The sequence below is a fragment of the Rhineura floridana genome, chromosome 7 (assembly GCF_030035675.1).
Source record: "Rhineura floridana isolate rRhiFlo1 chromosome 7, rRhiFlo1.hap2, whole genome shotgun sequence".
NCBI lineage: Eukaryota > Metazoa > Chordata > Lepidosauria > Squamata > Rhineuridae > Rhineura > Rhineura floridana.
Genome location: NC_084486.1, coordinates 39,804,559 through 39,822,158, shown reverse-complemented (window position 1 = coordinate 39,822,158; position 17,600 = coordinate 39,804,559). Strand labels below are relative to the sequence as shown.

The following is a 17,600-nucleotide window of genomic DNA, read 5'->3' as shown; positions in this document are numbered from 1 at the left end:
AAGTCGTGGACATTCAAAGAAGCTGAATGTTGGAAGATTCAGGACAGACAAAAGGAAGTACTTCTTTACTCAGCGCATAGTTAAACTATGGAATTTGCTCCCACAAGATGCAGTAATGGCCACCAGCTTGGATGGCTTTAAAAGAAGATTAGACAAATTCATGGAGGACAGGGCTATTAATGGCTACTAGCCATGATGGCTGTGCTGTGCCACCCTAGTCAGAGGCAGCATGCTTCTGAAAACCAGTTGCCGGAAGCCTCAGGAGGGGAGAGTGTTCTTGCACTCGGGTCCTGCTTGCGGGCTTCCCCCAGGCACCTGGTTGGCCACTGTGAGAACAGGATGCTGGACTAGATGGGCCACTGGCCTGATCCAGCAGGCTCTTCTTATGTTCTTAATAATATCCCATTTCATGTTTAGTGCCTGGCTGTCTGGATATGAAAACCCTGTAGTGGCACGTATTAATGCAAGAATACAAGATCTAACAGGGCTGGATGTTTCTACAGCAGAGGAGCTCCAGGTAAGCTAATAAAAACAAATTTAAGCATGTGACAAAGTGATGCTGACTTTGTGCACTCTGAGAAGATCAAAAAACAAATGTCTCATGGGCCAAATCCAGTGCTTCTTCAGTATTGAGAATCTTGCTGCCAGCATTGGCATATCTCATACGGGGTGGGGGTGGTGTGTGTGTGTTCCTCTTCAAACAAAGAGAAGACTTCAAGACTCTTAATTCAATTCAGCTTCAGTTTTGCTTTTTGCTCTTTTTGTGATAGCAAACATAGTGGCAGGCAGCATTATGGGAAAGGACAGAGCAGACAAACACAAGGCAAGCTTGACATTGAGCCCTGAAAAATTGCTTCTGGAGAGCAGAAAAGAAGTTTTGTTGCAGGGTGGGGGTTAGCCCTGGGTCCATTTTGAAATCTTACAGGGATGGAAGGGGACAGTGTCAATCATGCAGATGTCAGGCAGGGAAAGCACATACGTACAGCATTGCTGTTTCAAAGTCATGACTTTTCATTAAAATAAAAAACAGGGCTGTATTACCTGTGTTTTTATGTGGAATGCAGTTAGCCACAATATTTAAGCATATAATCAAAACTAAAAAAAAAGTTCCAATTGGATCTTTTTAAAAAAACAACAATGAAGTTGTTGAATCTGTTATATTAGGTGTTCAGTGTTTTCTTGTCAGGGCAGCTGAAATGGAATGTTCAGACCATTGCTTAATTTTGTTCCTTATTTGGAAGAGGAGATCAAGTCTGTTGTGTTTCTAAAGAGAGCATGGTTCAACCATGGCAAATTTATTTGTTTCTTTGTTGTGCTTACAGCCTGCCCTTCACTGTATGGTCCCAGGGTGTGACCACAATTAAAACAAGTACATAAAATCATAAAATAAAATCACAAAACAACCAACAGAAGAGCACAGCAATGCAGGAGTTTTGCTTGAATGTCACTCTTGAGAGGGTCATAACTTACAAAGGTTTGAGCATTAGTGGTATGTGTAGTGGGTGGAGCCACGTAGCTGCCCTCCCAAAATTGAAGTTGCAGCTGCTTACCAAGACAGGGCAGCGGTGAGTTCAGAGCTGTGTGCTTGCACCGGGTGGTGACCACCGCTGCCCATCTGGTGCTCCTGATGCTGTACCTTCATTGCCCCTACCTAACCACTGCCCTGCCCCAGCCCTGTCCAAGTAAGCAGCAGCAACACCACTGTCTGGAGGGCAGCTCTGCCCCACCATACACATTGCTGCTGGACTTGAACTATGTCACTCTTTATTAGCAAAAACTTCACTGTAAATATGAACCAGAAACTTTATCTTTCATTCTGGGTGGTTTATTGGATATTTGTGCTTCTTCTACTGTAGGTAGCCAACTACGGCGTAGGAGGCCAGTACGAGCCTCATTTTGATTTTGGAAGGGTAAGTCTCTCTCTGTCCTGCCTTTGTGCTTCACATGTACTGTGTTTCTTTCTTCCAGGTAGCAAATTATGGAGTGGGAGGACAGTATGAGCCCCACTATGACTTTGCTCGGGCAAGTAAAAGAGATGGGTGAAAAAAAATCTTCTGAAGCCTAGGCCTGTGGCACAAACGTTCAATTCAGTGTTTGTGTAAAATTCAGATTGTCAAGTCTTCTAATCCATGTAACTGGATAAAGTCTTCTAAACCACCATCTAACAAAATAATACAGAGAATAACAAATATCATTGAATAACAAATATTGAAATGTTAAAGTGAAATCCTGTAAGTGAAGGAAAGGATTCAAAGTGTCACTCTGTAGAAACTTGAGTTGCAGAAAATTGTGACTGATCCATTTACAGTAATGATAAAACATTATGCCATAGCGTCAGTGATATACCTGCTGCAATGAACCATAGGGTGAGTTTTTTGTTTTGATCCAAATGTGGTTAGGTAGCACTGGATGTTTATGGGATCCAGATCACTGAAACTATATGCCTGTTTGAAGTTGCTGCACAGATCAGAAGAACCAAATGATCTTGAAGTGTTAACATCTCTGTCTTGGCCTACATTTACTTCTGGATGGGCTGTCTTTTTTTTTTTAGTTTTTTATTTATTTTATTTCATTCCATCTTAACACAAGGCTGCAAGAAATAAGGCAACTGAACTCAGATGGTGGTTTACAGGGCACTTATGTGTTAAATAACACGATCAATTAACATTTCCCTTTGAGCCATGCCCACCATACATTCATTAAAATTATTGTCTTAACATAAAACCTTGATTTTCCTGGTTTTCTTAAAAAAAATGAATATGAAATGAAAAAATTGAAATGAATATATTGGCTTACATATTGCAAGTTGTTAGACATTTTTGTCTTCATGCATGAGTTTAATTTCTGAAAGAATACTTTTACCGCATAGTTCTATGCATGTCTGCAATCCTATGCAGCAAGTCCCACTGTGTTAAATGGGACTTCCTCCCAGATACATATGTATAGGAATGCATCCTTCCAGCACAACCTTATGCATATCTTTGCAGAAATAAAACACATTGACTTCAGTGGGCCTTACTCCCAGGTAAGTGTGTAGGATTGCAGCCTTAATGTACTAAAATAGCATCCATTAGTACTGTGTGGGAAACATGGAAGTAATTAGGGTTGACCAGTATAAAGAAGTTTGTTGTAATGCACGGGATGAAAAGCATTTTGTTTGACTTGGCATAGATAGCTGCAGCTGTCAAGTATACTTCAAACATTTGGTTGTCTTGAGTTGCAGTTGGTGGTCAGTATACAATTTCTTGTTGCCAGGTTTTTCTTAAGTGATTTTTAGACCAATTCCTCTCATATATAGACATAGGAGAGAGCAGCAAAAACTTGCTATGCCTAAGAAGGTGATGTGCTTTGAAAAGTCATTTTGACTTTTTTTGCTTGTGATAACTGTTGCTTCTTCATGGACATTGTGAGAGAGGTCCCAGAAGACCATGTTCCAAAGAACTACTTTATTATTTATTCATTTTTAAAGCATATTTATGCTGCTCTTGAGCCAAAGAGGCTCCTAGGGGCAGTTGACAAATGAGTTAAAAGCAAGACAGTCCTTACCCTCCCTGCTTCCTTTTTCTCTCTTTGCTTTCTAGCCTGATAGAATTAATTACTTCATTAATGTCAGTGGTGTACCAGGCAGTGAATATTAGAATAGCAATATCTTCAGCATCAGCAATGCATCAACAATGACTTACACAGTGTCCAAATCTCATTCCTGTTGGCTTATTCCATGAATACATGTGCAGGTTGGCAAATCAGTTAAAAGCTGTGTGAAAATGTAGGTGGAAGGTTAAAAAAGTAATTGCCTCAGGAATTGTCCAGGCAACACTAAAACCACGAATGGGTAGAATCACACACGCACTCACGCATGCACACACACCAACCATTCCCTGGAAAGAATTAAGAGTTCTCAATTGCAGCACTGAAGAGATATCCCACATTCAGATTACCTAGTAAGTAATGTCTCGCGAGGCCCATGACAACAGAAGCATGCTTTGTTTCTTAAGAACTTTTGAATGTTGATTGTGTAAAACTCAAATGCTGAAATGACTGCTTAGTTGAATGGATACCTTTAGCTTCCAGGAGAAAATACTAGATTTTTTCCCCCAGGTAACTTCTACTAATTTGCCCTTACTTTCATACATTCTGACAATAATTTTGTTTGTAAATGTCTGTCCTAGTACTAACACTGTGTGCTGCTATTGGTTTTAGTTGTACAGTTATGCCTCATATATTTTTGTACACAGAAAGATGAGCCAGATGCCTTTAAAGAACTGGGTACAGGCAACAGAATTGCAACGTGGCTATTCTATGTAAGTAGAATACTTAGAAGCCAAAATTCACAGTGCTGCCAAAGAAGTTTCTCTCTCCAATTAAAATTATGGAAAAATAGGTAGCCCTTTTCATATCACATCCCAGTTTGTGTTATGGGAGCCATTTTGTGACTAGCTCTCATGGCACCTTCTCAAAATCTCAAATGTACCCACTGGCCCTAAACTGTTGGCAACCCCTGTCGTAGAATGTAATGTTAATTGTGTGATTATAGTGGAGTACTTTACATACCCCAATAGTGTCATCATACTCATTTTTTAAAATTTGGGCTGTCTCATTGCCACCTTGGCCTCCTTTGGGAGGAAGGGAGGGTTATAAATAATAATAATATTTCAGTAGCAAAGAGAATGCAATTTCTACAAACAGTGCAATGACCATTATATAAAATAAGTGGTGAAATCTGGAGGGGGTATTTTTTATTATGGCATAAAGAGAATCTTTGAGGTGGCAGGCTTACAGCTTACATTTTTTTCTTCTCAGATGAGTGATGTTGCAGCAGGAGGAACAACTGTATTTCCTGAAGTAGGAGCTAGTGTTTGGCCTAGAAAGGTAAACAGACTGTGTGTATATTAGCTGACTCTTTTCCTAGTATGGTTGATCATAAATTGAAGCTGTGTGAAATGTTCTGAATCTTTCCAAAAAGTAGAGTGGTACTTACACATATGCTTACTCACAGGCAAAGCGTGCTTGATGATGAAGGTCAAGGAGGGTCTAGAAATACAGCTGACCGTGACTGTGGTAAAATGTGGAATAAGAATTCTGATACATCATTGATTCCTGGAAGTGATGAAGGCTTTGGTATTTTTTGCCGCAAAAGTATAGCAAGCTTCCCTGCAACACTGTGAAGATAACCCTGAAAACACAAAAGCAGTTATTCCTGTGTGCTCTCTCCCCTCCTCCTGCACACCTTAATGCAATGCTTCCAGAATTTGTTACACCACAGTTTCTTGTTACATCCAAACTAGGAAACTGTGGTTTAACAGTATTGGCTTGCAGACCAGGATCAAAACACTGTTTGAAATCCTGCTTTGTAGTTAGAATCTAAACTATAGCTTCCCAGTTGGGATGCAACAGGAAATTGTGGCTTACCAACCACCAGAAGGTGGGGGGAAAGGGAGCACATGCACAATGCAAGTTCTTTGGTTTATCAGACCAACATTTCTACATCTGAACCAGGCCTCTGTGTAACAATTTGGGGGGAAAGGGCAAGTTGTAGATAGCACTTCAGTAGAGTACTGTCCCTTCTTTTCCCAGTCATTGCTACACAACCTAAAACCAGTTTCCAAGTTCTCCAAAGGACAGCACAGAATGGAATGTGCTGTGCAAGTTGAGCAAACTTATCTGAAATTATAAAGTTAAAATTAGCACTGTATGATTGCAGAATTTGAGATTAAGAGTACAGAGTGCATTTTTAATACTGCATAAATCATTTAGTTGATTGGAAATGAATATATATTTTTTTAAATGTAGAATTTGTTTTTTAAAACATTTTTAAAATGACATTTAACTTCCTGTTACTGAAATGTCATAGGTTATTTTAAATACAATATTTATTGCCCACTGACATAGCATTGTGAGTGTATTTCAAGGGAGGACATAATACGCTGCCACGAAACATAGATAAAAGAAAAAAGATACAGTAGGTAAGAAGCTGCTTAATACACAAGTACTTCAGCCATAAGCCAGAAGTATGGAAGAGGGAGAAAATCCATTCCAAAAGTACATGATGTGCAGGACATAGCTGGCACAGTGCCTTGTATGGGCAGTTTGGCATATGGACGCTTTGGACTGAATACCGGGTGCTCTGTGGCTTACAGGAATCACTTGCCCTCTGTGTCAAGCAACTCAGGGCCCAAAGTAAAATAAGGATGTAGTGAGAGAATATGCTTAAGAGCACCAGTGTGAGCTCCTCCTTTCAGTATCATAAAGCCAGGAGCCAGTGATGTGGGGCTGAACATTTTTCTGTTTTATGAGTTCATTAATAACAATGTATGGATGTCATTTGCAAATAAATATTAGGTAAGCTTCAAAGTTTTTAGCTTTGTTTACTAAATTCAAGTAAAATAAACATGCTTAGTTAGATCACTCTCTAGATCAGGGGTAACCAATGTAGTGCCCTCCAGACATTGTTGGACTCCAGTATGGCCAGTGATCAAGGATGATGGGAGTTGTAAGTCCAGCAACATCTGAGGGCACCACATTGGCTACCCCTGTGGCTTCAGAAAATATTCCGATTCAAACTGAAAATTTACTGATTCAAATTAACCTATGCAAATTAATTCAAACGTTTCTGGAAAAACCACATCATTGCCAAGAGCTCAAGACGTGATGGTGTGAGCATAGCATTGTGGAGCACTTAGAAATCACAGCAGGCAGAGATGACCAATGCCTTTGCCACAACTCCTTTTCACTGTCACCTGTAGAGCATCTGTTTTTAGCCTGCCTTAGCCCTTTATTTTTCTGAAGGGAGTGTAGGCAGTGTAATGGGTTGACACAGCTTTGTATCTTACCAGGGAACAGCTGTATTTTGGTACAATCTTTTTCCAAGTGGTGAAGGAGACTACAGCACAAGGCATGCTGCCTGTCCAGTACTAGTTGGAAACAAATGGGGTATGTATGAAGCTCTTGAGAAATTACACAGCCATCATAGTGGTCACATTTTGAAATATACTCCAAAGATATGATCTACAACAAAAAATATCGGTAGACAGTGGAGTTTGAGGATGATACCTAAAATTATGAGGTGGAGAGAAGGAGATGAAAACCATATATGATGTAAGCAAGTGCTGTCAGCCAGCTGCTGTATCATTCATTGTGGGCAGATGGGGTTGTTCCATGCAACATAAATATTGGTCTTTTCATATCAATATTACTAGATGTTGCATCTCATTGTCCTCCAATAAATCTGAAGTAATTTATCATGTCACGTTTCTAGTTAGACTTTGAGAATTCTGTAACTAAAACCATATTTTACAGACCAATAAGTATTCACTGAATTTAGCCAGGTGTGCAAAAACAGCTTTTTTTTCTTTTTTCTAGTATCCAATAAATGGATCCATGAACGTGGACAAGAATTTCGAAGACCATGTACTTTATCAGAGTCAGACTGATCTATACATTTCCCATTTCTCTTCCTTTTTGTGCAAATTACACTTCCCTTCCACATTTCCCTTGATTAACACTGATAGTTTGCACTAACACTCCACTACAACTTTTGTCTCCAGTGCCGACTAGTGCTTCATCTATCGACAAATATCTTCTCTTACCTAAGGACAAATACCTTTGCTAATATACCCATTTACATTTTTATAGAGAGAATATATTTGATTTCTGAAGTCTGAGTTGCCATGGCCAAAAATAACTTCTGCAGAGACATTATAAACTTCATTATACTGATGGTAGAATGAATGTGGACAATCTATCCCCAGACAAGGACTTTGTTTGCTTGTAGGGTACAGTATCAATTGTCTTTTCTATTCTATTCTATTGTTTTTAGAATGCCTGACCACTGCTATAAAACTGTGGACAGGGACTGTGAGTCGCATCCCATTGACATCAGTGGCAAAACTCCACCAAATGCAAAGATTTTGGGTTGAGTCCATGAGCTTTCCTTTCAAACTGTCTATTTCTGGATGGCTTTGTTATGAACATTCAGACACAGAAGGTCTTTTTTTTAATGCCAGATGGATGAACCTCGTTGGTTATCCTAAGAAATGAGCCAGCAGTTACGTGCATATAAGTGACTTGAGCAGCACTGTCTTGTTACAGCTTCCAAAAACAGCTGGGGGTGGGGGTGGGGAGGACATAATTTGTTTTCCAGGTATGATACATCTTTTTAACTATATGATTCAATACCTTTCTTTTAAAAATTAATTGCTGCTTTTATTGTTTCATAATTTGAAATAACCCTGTGAATCGATTCAGACAAGAATATCATGGGTTTAAACACAGCATTGTGCCTTAGACTGTTGGTCTCATTTGTATGAAACAATCTGTATAATGAGAAAATGCACACTTTCATTCTGAAAATGCCAAACTTTGTTTCTCAATTGAGGTGTTTTGTGACAAAGATGATATATTTATAATACTAAATCTTTTTTGAAAGCTTTTTGTTTTGTGTATGTTGTGGACCCTGAATGCGTACTGTCTCTGCTTACTAGTCTTTTACTTAAAGTAGCACTGTATTTACAGGAAGGTAATTTGAACTCTGAAGATGTTAGTTAAAGCTCTCTTCTATATTTTAGCCATTTTATTTTTCTGAATGAGGATTTTTTATTTCTGTAGAGAGGTCTCTGATCAGAGCGTTTTGGCATGCTTGGCATTTCTTTGATGCTTTCTCTCAAATGCAGCCAAAGTTCTATCTGAACAAAAGTGAATGATTTGGAATCCACTGTACAAATAAATTTGTACATCACATCAGTAGTTTGATCAGTATTTTGGAACAGAAATAGATGACTTTTGTACGAGATCATGAACTTGTATGAACTTGCTAGATCCTAAGATTCATGTGGGGGCCATAAATAACATCTTGACTCTCTAGTGCCACAAACAAATAGAGGCTTGCTTCCCCAAATTGCTATAAGCTGTGCTTTTTTTGGTAAAGTAAATAAATGGTGTGCTAAGTTTGATAACAAGAAAACTATATAGCGCTGCATTCACACTTGAATAATGGCCAGGTCTTGTTGTGAAGACAGACATAACGTAAAAAGAGCTCATAGTGTGGGCCTCAGCCATGGGAGGGAGTCCTACCAGCTTTGCAATCAAAATAAGAGGCATGCATAGTAGTTGATCAAATGCTGGCTCAGTTATCCCTTCTTTAGTTGATGGCACTACCTGGCTGTTCTACATTTGTCTGTTCTTTTGTCCCCAATGAATTAAAGATGTTTCCATTTAAAAAAAAGATGCTCCTGGGATTGGAGGAGGGGAGGTTTGTTAGTGAAATCACAGGGGCAGGAGAAAACAATTACAGTTAACACCAAGTGCAGCTGACTTGTTCTGTAGAACTTGCAGAACTATTTTTCCTTTTGCACTCAACCCTAGAGAGGAGTCAATTGCAATTGAAGACATTTCTGGAACAGTCCCAATACTGTAAGACATTGCTTGTCTTCATCCTTATTTTTCTTTTTTCCCACCCCTTCCTAGAGATGGGGCTCTTTGAAAAACTTGAATATTACAGAGATTGCCCTATCTTGGAAAAACTAAGCTACTGTTGTCAAAGTGAACTGTAATAATCTAAAGACTGAATGTAAAGATAAGAGAATGACTAGTTTGTCAAAACTGCCTGCCATACCAAAGGCTGACATAAAGGCTGCAATTCCATGCCTACTTATTTTGTACTAATACATTCAACTCTGTGGCCTGATTTGGATGTAATACTAAGCTATAGTTTAGGGTTAATGTGCATGAACGTCAGATTTATGCACTTCCTCTCCCACCTGTAGTGCAGCCATGAAGAGGAGATAGGAAGCTTTCACTTCCGTTTTCAGATGACTGTTTACATCCAGCCTAGACAAACTATACTTAGCCTCAGCTGTGACTTAAGGAATAAGCCAACTTTATAAACCATGGTTTGAAGTTTGTTTGTCCCTTTAACCATAGTTAAGAGTAACCAAAGATTGTCTAGGTTTATATATAACGGTAAACTGCAGTTAATTAAGAATGGCAGCAAAATCTTTTGATTTCCTCCACATAGTTGTCATGGAATGGAGGAAAGCACACAATCCAAGGCTCATCAACATAACACTAAACCATTGTTTAGCATTGCTTCCAAACAAAGTCACTGTGCCAGGATGCTTCAGTTTACTTAAACAGAAAAAAAGATTTAATTTAAGCATATCTGTAAACTCTGTGACTGTGAAGTCTTTAAAGTAAGGCAGCACACTTTGCAATACAGCTGAAACTGAAGAACTTCCGTTTATTTTGATAATCATTTGATTTTAGTGCCTGTTACTTCCAAGTGTAAAATACATCACCTTAATTATATTGTGGAGTGCATTGCCAAAAGGGCATGCATAAATTGAGAAGGAGTATTGCAAGATGGATGGTTGTGACAATGATCCTCTTAAAAGATACTATAGACATTAATTCAACTCAGAGTACTTTGCCCTTAACACTATAACTTGTGGGTGGACAGACAGTGCCAAATCCATTAGTTCTAGAATGTTCTATATTAGAACTGCTGTTTTATGCTCTGTATTGTGTTTAAGTTACTAGTAAACAGCTAGCGAAGCTTTCTTTCTGTTCGGGAAATGTTGCGAAAAAAATTGCAACCAACAATAGCAGATTTCAGCTAAATTAAGCCACAGACATTTAACCAGTGTTAGTAAATTCCTCTTGTAAGATTAAACAGCAGTTCTCATCCTTGGCTTTTCTGTCTGTGTAGTGGAAATTTTCCACTACTGCCAATCCTAAACACACCTTGACTAACAAGTCACGATACATGCAGACTTCTATTGAGCAGGCTCTCAAGTGCATGAGAATGCTTTCTATGATTTACCTTCATTCAGAGCTTTTTCCAACAGTAAAGTAAATATGGAAGCCGTTAGTCTTACAGAGCTTTGTATAGCCACAGTTCTTGGGGTGGAGAGTGCAAGGCCCATTTTCACCTACAAGGTGATGTATCCCACATTACTTTTAAAGGCTGACAAAGGTGAACCATCTTAGCTTGAGAGCAACCAGTGTTTAGTCCCATATGTTGAAAACAGCATAGGTGTTTGAGTGCTATGTTCCAACATGTGTCATTTGCTTGCTATGGTAAATATAGAATTTCTGTCATCATTCTTTTTTGCAAAGGCAATGCACTTTTTTCCGATTTAAAAAAATAAATCCATGAATTGTACAGAGACATGGGAAACACAAAGAACACATTGGCTTTAGGAGCATGGGATCATCTATTAGCTTGTTTCTGTCAAGTTGTAACTGCATCGTAGCAATCTGTTCCCAGAACAAAACCCAAACCAAGAAAACGTTGCTTTATTTTCATTTAAAAGAAGCGGAATTACTGCACAATGGAACTGACTATGAACTACAGAGAAGTCTTGAGAGCTAGAACAGTAAAGCAATGGGACATTTTGATAGTGGATGGAAGTTTAAAGTTTTGGCTCTTGGATTTTACTGAAGAAAAAGCCCTGTGAGATGGAAGATGAGCCAAAACAGTGAGTTTTGCTAACCTCTTGCTAACATAAAGAAATTAATCTGTTGAGAGTTTTTCTGGAGTTTGTATGGAAGGCCTGCAGTTCTGTGCCACACACTTAGGAGGCACCACTGAAATCTAAATATTTTTGTGTATCTGAGTATGAAATGTTACTTCATTCATGAAGGTTGCTTTTACTGTCTTCTATTCCATAGTTCATGAAAACATCTCAGTTTCCTAGGAAGCAGCACACTTTAGGAGTTAGGCACTTGGAATGTTTGCATTTCTGTTCTTGCTGGTTTATTGGCTCGCTTATTACTCACAATGTGAATCGCTCCCATGTTTGAATAAGTGAAACTTAATTTGGTACTTCTTTTTCCAGCAAAAGTTCACTTTCATGTCTCCATTCCTGAAAAAAGCAACTAATTTTTGCAGATGAATTGGATCATTCTTAATGGTGCAAGAAAATGTTTTTACCCATGATACTAAACCCACTTTTTTTCATTAGTCTTCTGCATTCATGGTTAGCCAAGGAGACCTAGATCTTGCTGCCTTCTCTGTTGCTTTAGGGTCCTGAGCTTAACTCTTCTGTGAATGCAGTTCTGTGTGAAGTATGAATGATAACTGTTGTGGCTTACAATGGTATTTGAGAAATTGCCTTACTGTATTGCTTTTTCTTTTTTTTTGTAATAAATAAATGATGTAAAATGTAAATAAAAGCCTTTGCCATTCATAGGGAGAATCAATGTTCCACATTGAAGTGTGGTGTCACTTTTCTTTCTGCTGTATTTCATTCACAGCATCCTATTCTTGTTTGGTATCTCAAGACTTAAGCTATGGAGAATAAAAATGTAAATTTACTGCCTTCAAGTCGATTCCAACTTATGGTGACCCTATGAATAGGGTTTTCATGGGAAGCAGTATTCAGAGGTGGTTTACCATTGCCTTCCTTTGAGGCTGAGAGGCAGTGACTCGCCCAAGGTCAGCCAGTGAGCTTCATGGCTGTGGGGATTCAAACCCTGGTCTTCCAGGTCATAGTGCAGCACTCTAACCACTATACCACAAGTATTTAAATAATTTTGGCTACTTCCTACCAGTTACAAACATAGTACCATTCATAAAAATTGGATACAGCATGCAGGAAAGGGGGCTGTGTTTAATGCACAGGCTTTTTCACTGAAATAGACCAGACATGGGATCTTTAAGTAAGGTAGTTGTAACTCGTTACACAAGCCTGTTACCTTGATGTGTTGGAGTGGCTCCAAAGCACAGGGAGAGCTTCTCCTTCCATTTCAACAAATAGAGCATTCTCTTTGGTTAGGGAATCATAGAACATAGAATTGGAAGGGGCTTATATGGCCATCAAGTCCAACCCCCTGGTCAACGCAGGAATCCAAATTAAAGTGTACCAAATGGGGCTGTCCAGCTGCCTCCTGAATGCCTCCAGTGTTGGAGAGCCCACCACCTCCCTATAGGTAATTGGTTCCATTGTCGTACCACTCTTAACAGTGAGGAAGTTTTTTCTGATATTCAGCTGAAATCTGGCTTCTTGTAACTTGAGCTCATTATTCTGTGTCCTGCACTCTGGTACAATCGAGAAGAGATCCAGATCCTGGTCCTCCTCTATGTGGCAATCTTTCAAATACTTGAACAGTGCTATCATACCTCCCTCGGTCTTCTCCAGGCTAAACCCAGTTCTTTCATTCTTTCCTCATGGGGCTTTGTTTCCACACCCCTGATCATCCTTGTTGCCCTCCTCTGAACCTGTTCCAGTTTGTCTGCATCCTTCTTAAAGTGTGGTATCCAGAACCGGACACGGTACTCAAGATAAGGCCTAACCAGTGTCAAATAGAGGGGAACCAATACTTCATGCAATTTGGAAACTATACTTCTGTTAATGCAGCCTGTGATGTCTCTGTATTTTAATATCTGTAAATATGGTAAGTGCGGGTTTATTAAGTGATATATGGCAAGTGACTGAGTAAGAGGGGGGAGTACATGGGCTAGAATGCTGGAGAATGTTGGATGATGATTGGCTGAGTGTTTGAATGGCTGAAGGTATAAATGAGAGGATGACAGTTGAGTGGGGGGGGGAAGAGTTGTTGAGGAGGTGAGTTGGTTGATGAGAGGGATTTTGGAGGAGTTGGTTGGCAGAGTTCTGAGGGCTTGGATTGTATTTGGCTGATATTTAGGCAATATATATGACCAGAAACATAAAGAGTGACACTATATGAAACCATACGCTTGTGAAACATACCTTACATAATCTTGTTATTTCCTGGTGTTTATAAATAAATATACTATTGGTTTACCAAAAGCCTGATCCTTGGCTGGGGCTTTCACAGACCAGAAGAGTGGGCAGGGTATTTACCAAGGCGGAGAAACAGTATCAAATGGTGGCAGCGGTGAAGAGATAGTGTATCATCAAGTATCCAGGGTAACCCAGGGCTGTATGCTTTATTGGCACAAAGATACAGGGGGGTTGTGGCCTGCAAGTGCACCCAGACACAAAGTAACAATAAGCCAGAAGGGAGACTAAGGCGAAGTCTCTAGCAGTATTGTTTACAGGGAGTGGCTGGTGGTGCTGCCTAGCAGTGGGATCTTGTAAGATCTGTGCTAGGGTGAGCTAAAGAGAAATAAAAACTACATTTCTCCCTGGTGGAAGCCTGACAGGTGGTGCCAGTGGGAGGAACATTACACAGCCTAAAATAGCATTTGCCTTTTTTGCAGCCACATCACGCTGTTGTGATCAACAACAATCCCAAGATACTTCTCGCATGTAGTATTGCTGAGCCAAGTATCCCCATCTTATAACTCATTTGGTTTATTTTTCCTAGGTGTAGAACTTTGCACTTATCCCTGTTAAATTTCATTCTGTCGTTTTCAGCCCAATGCTCCAGCCTATCAAGATCCCATTGAATTTTGTTTCTGTCTTCCAAGGTATTAGCTGTCCCTCCCAATTTTCTATCATCTGCAAATTTGATAAGCATTCCCTGCATCCCCTCCTCTAAGTCATTAATATAAATGTTGAAGAGCGTTTGACCCAGGACCGAGCCCTGTGGTACCCTGCTTGTTACCTCCCCCCCCAGTTTGAGAAGGAACCATTGATAAGCACTCTTTGAGTACGATTCTGTAGCCAACTGTGGATCCACCTGATAGTTATTCCATCCAGCCCAAATTCAGCTAGCTTGCTAATCAGAATACCATGGGGCTGGTCTGTAGTTCCCATGTTCCTCCTTTTTGAAGATAGTGACAACATTAGCCCTCCTCCAGTCATCCAGCACTTCACCTATCCTCCATGATTTCGCAAAGATAATAGCGGTTCCAAGAGTTCTTTGGTCATTTCCTTCAATAGTATGCAGTTCATCGGACCCTGCAGATTTGAACTCATTCAGAGTGATTAGGTATTCCTTGACCATTTGTTTTATCAATCTTAAGATGCAATCCTGCCCCTTCAACTTCACATTTCCCATGAGGATTATAGACCCTCTTTTGGGAGAAGACTGAGCCAAAATAGAAATTAAGTACTTCTGTCTGTTCTTTGTCATCTGTTATCATTTTGCCATCCTCACTGAGTAGCTGTACTACCATTTCTTTTCTCTGTCTTTTACTATGGATGTACTTGAAGAAAGCTTTTTTGTTGCTTTTGGCATCCCTTGCTAACCTCAGCTCATCCTCAGCTTTAGGCTTCCTGACACCATTCCTGCAATTCTGTGCTACCTGCCTGTACTCTTCCTTTGTGGCCTGGCCTTCCTTCCACTTCCTGTATGTGTCCTTTTTTGTTTTCAGGTCATCTCTAAGCTTTCTGTGAAACCACACTGGCTTCTGCTGTATTCCTCCTTTTTTCCTTGATGGAATTGTTTGCCATTGTGGCTTTAGAATTTCCTCTGTTAGAAATTCTGACCCATCTTGGGCTCCTTTTCTCATTAGGGTCGCTTGCCATGGAATCTTACGATTGTTTATTAAAATCAGCTTTCCTGAAGTCCAGGGTATGCGTATGACTACTCTCAGCTTTTGCTTCCTTTAAAATCAAGAACTCTAGTATAGATTGGTCACTTTCCCCCAGTGTTCCCGTAACTGCCACTTTATCCACCAAGTTATCTCTGTTGGTTAGAATCAAGTCAAGGATAGCTGATTCTAGTTGCTTCCTTCACTTTCTGTAGGAGAAAGTTACCTCCAACACAAGTCAGGAATTTCTTGTAGGGACTGTGGCAGAATTTGTCTCCCAACAATATTGGGGTAATTGAAGTCCCCCATTGCTACTACATCATGGGTGGTTGGTAGTGTCATGACCCCCAGACCCTCAAGGTACTGGGTTCATGCATCAGACTCAGACCCCCACCCTTAAGGAAATGAGACTGGAAGCAAAAAGCTATTACTTCACCCTTGCCAAGGCTGTGTACGCTCACAACAACCCTGCAAGGTAGAAGGTAGGCTGCCACCACCCCTGTATACTGGTCCACTCAGAGCCAGGGGATCTCTGAGCCCAGAAGATATATAAAACCAAGGTCCTAAAAGGCAAGAGTCACAGTTACACTCCTTGCCAGGCACCTCTGGTTTAACACTTAAAATCCAAGCCTTTAACTTCTTAACCCTCTTTGGTAGTTAGTGACTGAGATTGGTCAAGGTACTGAATCCAGAACCACCCCTTCTCTCAATTGAACACACCAGGTTAAATAGAAGTAGCTTTATTAAGATATATAAGTGCACATAACATATAGCAGCAAGTAATCCTTTAAGACCATTCACCCAACAGGGGTTTAGGTTCTTACAAGAGAATTCATACACCCAACAAGAAAATAACAAACTAACTCACCTAACTACTTACACACGAGGTAGTTGGTTGCGTGGCACCTCTCCTAAGAGAGATGGATGTTCAACATAAAGCAATGGAACCAGACATAGGTTGCCTTCCCATAAGCAACCCCTGGAACCATAAGGCAGAAAGGTTTGGAACTCTGGTGCCAGTCAGCATAGGCAGAGAACAGAGAACAAAGGCTATGGGTCTCTAGCCCTATACTTAAGGGAAAAAGATCCTAACGGTCCAAAATTAATTGACCAATCAGGAATTGGCTGATGTAACTTTCTTCTCGATGTTTCTCACATTTCCGTGCCTTCAGGCCCCCCTCCCAACTGTGTTTTCCAACTGTACAGGCCAAGGATGACCTTGGGTACCAGGCACTTGCTAATCAGCAAAGATAAACAGGTGCAGTTTGTTAAGGCTTCTCTAACCATCTTCAGCTGGGAAGTGAAACTCAGATTTGCAAATTGGCAAAGGCTTGTCTTTTCCAACTGTAACCGTCTCCCAGAGTCCCTTACTGGAGCCAAAGTATTGCTATTAGATTTTTAATAACTCATGACCATTACAGGTTCATGACAGGTAGTAGACTCCTTTCATTCCTTGTCCAGATACTCTTGGTGGAGCTACCACGCTCATTGTCCTATATTTCTGTGCAGGGATATATACCGTATATTCCGGCGTATAAGACGACTGGGCGTATAAGGCGACCCCCAACTTTTCCAGTTAAAATATAGAGTTTGGGATATACTCGCCGTATAAGACTACCCCTGCTTATGACATGTAGGTACTTAGCAGGAAAACTGTCACTTATAAACTTATAAATATTAATATTTGGATTGTCCAGTTGTTTTGTTTTTGTGCCTAGGAATTACCACCAAAAACTGGGGGAAAATGTGAGAAATCTTTTTTTAAAAAGCAACATTAAATGCCTAGACTCTAGTTTCCAACACTATGGAGTATTTATTGATTGATTAAGAGAATTTATATCCTGCCCTTTTGCTGTTAAAAACAGCTCAGCACAGCTTACAAATATAGTAAAAACAATAAAAATACACAATCAGAGAAAAACAAGCCAAAATGTTAGGAAAAGGAGTCTTTCACACCACATGCTCAGTTCTAAATACTGTTGCAGCAAGTTTTACAAGTTCCTGTAGTATTCCACTGGTGCAGGCACTCAGACATTCAAAGTACTGTATGTTTCTTAGGTTTTATAAAAGCAGAGCTTTGCTTAACTCAAAATTTCTTCTCCCATTGATAACCACATCTACACAGGTTCCACCTCCATACTCAAAATGAAACTGAGCCTGGAAGTGTACAATAATCCCACACATACCTTGCTAATTCGAT

The 17,600-nt window shown here is 39.9% G+C and overlaps 1 protein-coding gene across 5 annotated transcripts in view; it reads left to right on the top strand.

The window, feature by feature from the left end:
• Positions 1-12,194, top strand: part of P4HA1 (prolyl 4-hydroxylase subunit alpha 1) — a 46,381-nt gene extending 34,187 nt beyond the window's left edge. For 4 of the 5 annotated variants that reach the window (XM_061635316.1, XM_061635313.1, XM_061635312.1 and 1 more), the window contains exons 10-15: positions 418-517; positions 1,857-1,910; positions 4,236-4,301; positions 4,801-4,869; positions 6,834-6,930; positions 7,360-12,194. In XM_061635316.1, the coding sequence (XP_061491300.1) occupies positions 418-517; positions 1,857-1,910; positions 4,236-4,301; positions 4,801-4,869; positions 6,834-6,930; positions 7,360-7,430 (457 nt within the window). In that variant the 3' untranslated portion in view covers positions 7,431-12,194. Of the gene's footprint in view, positions 1-417; positions 518-1,856; positions 1,911-1,968; positions 2,023-4,235; positions 4,302-4,800; positions 4,870-6,833; positions 6,931-7,359 lie in introns of all 5 variants that reach the window. The other variant, XM_061635314.1, reaches the window with a different exon arrangement.
• Positions 12,195-17,600: the final 5,406 nt, after the last annotated feature.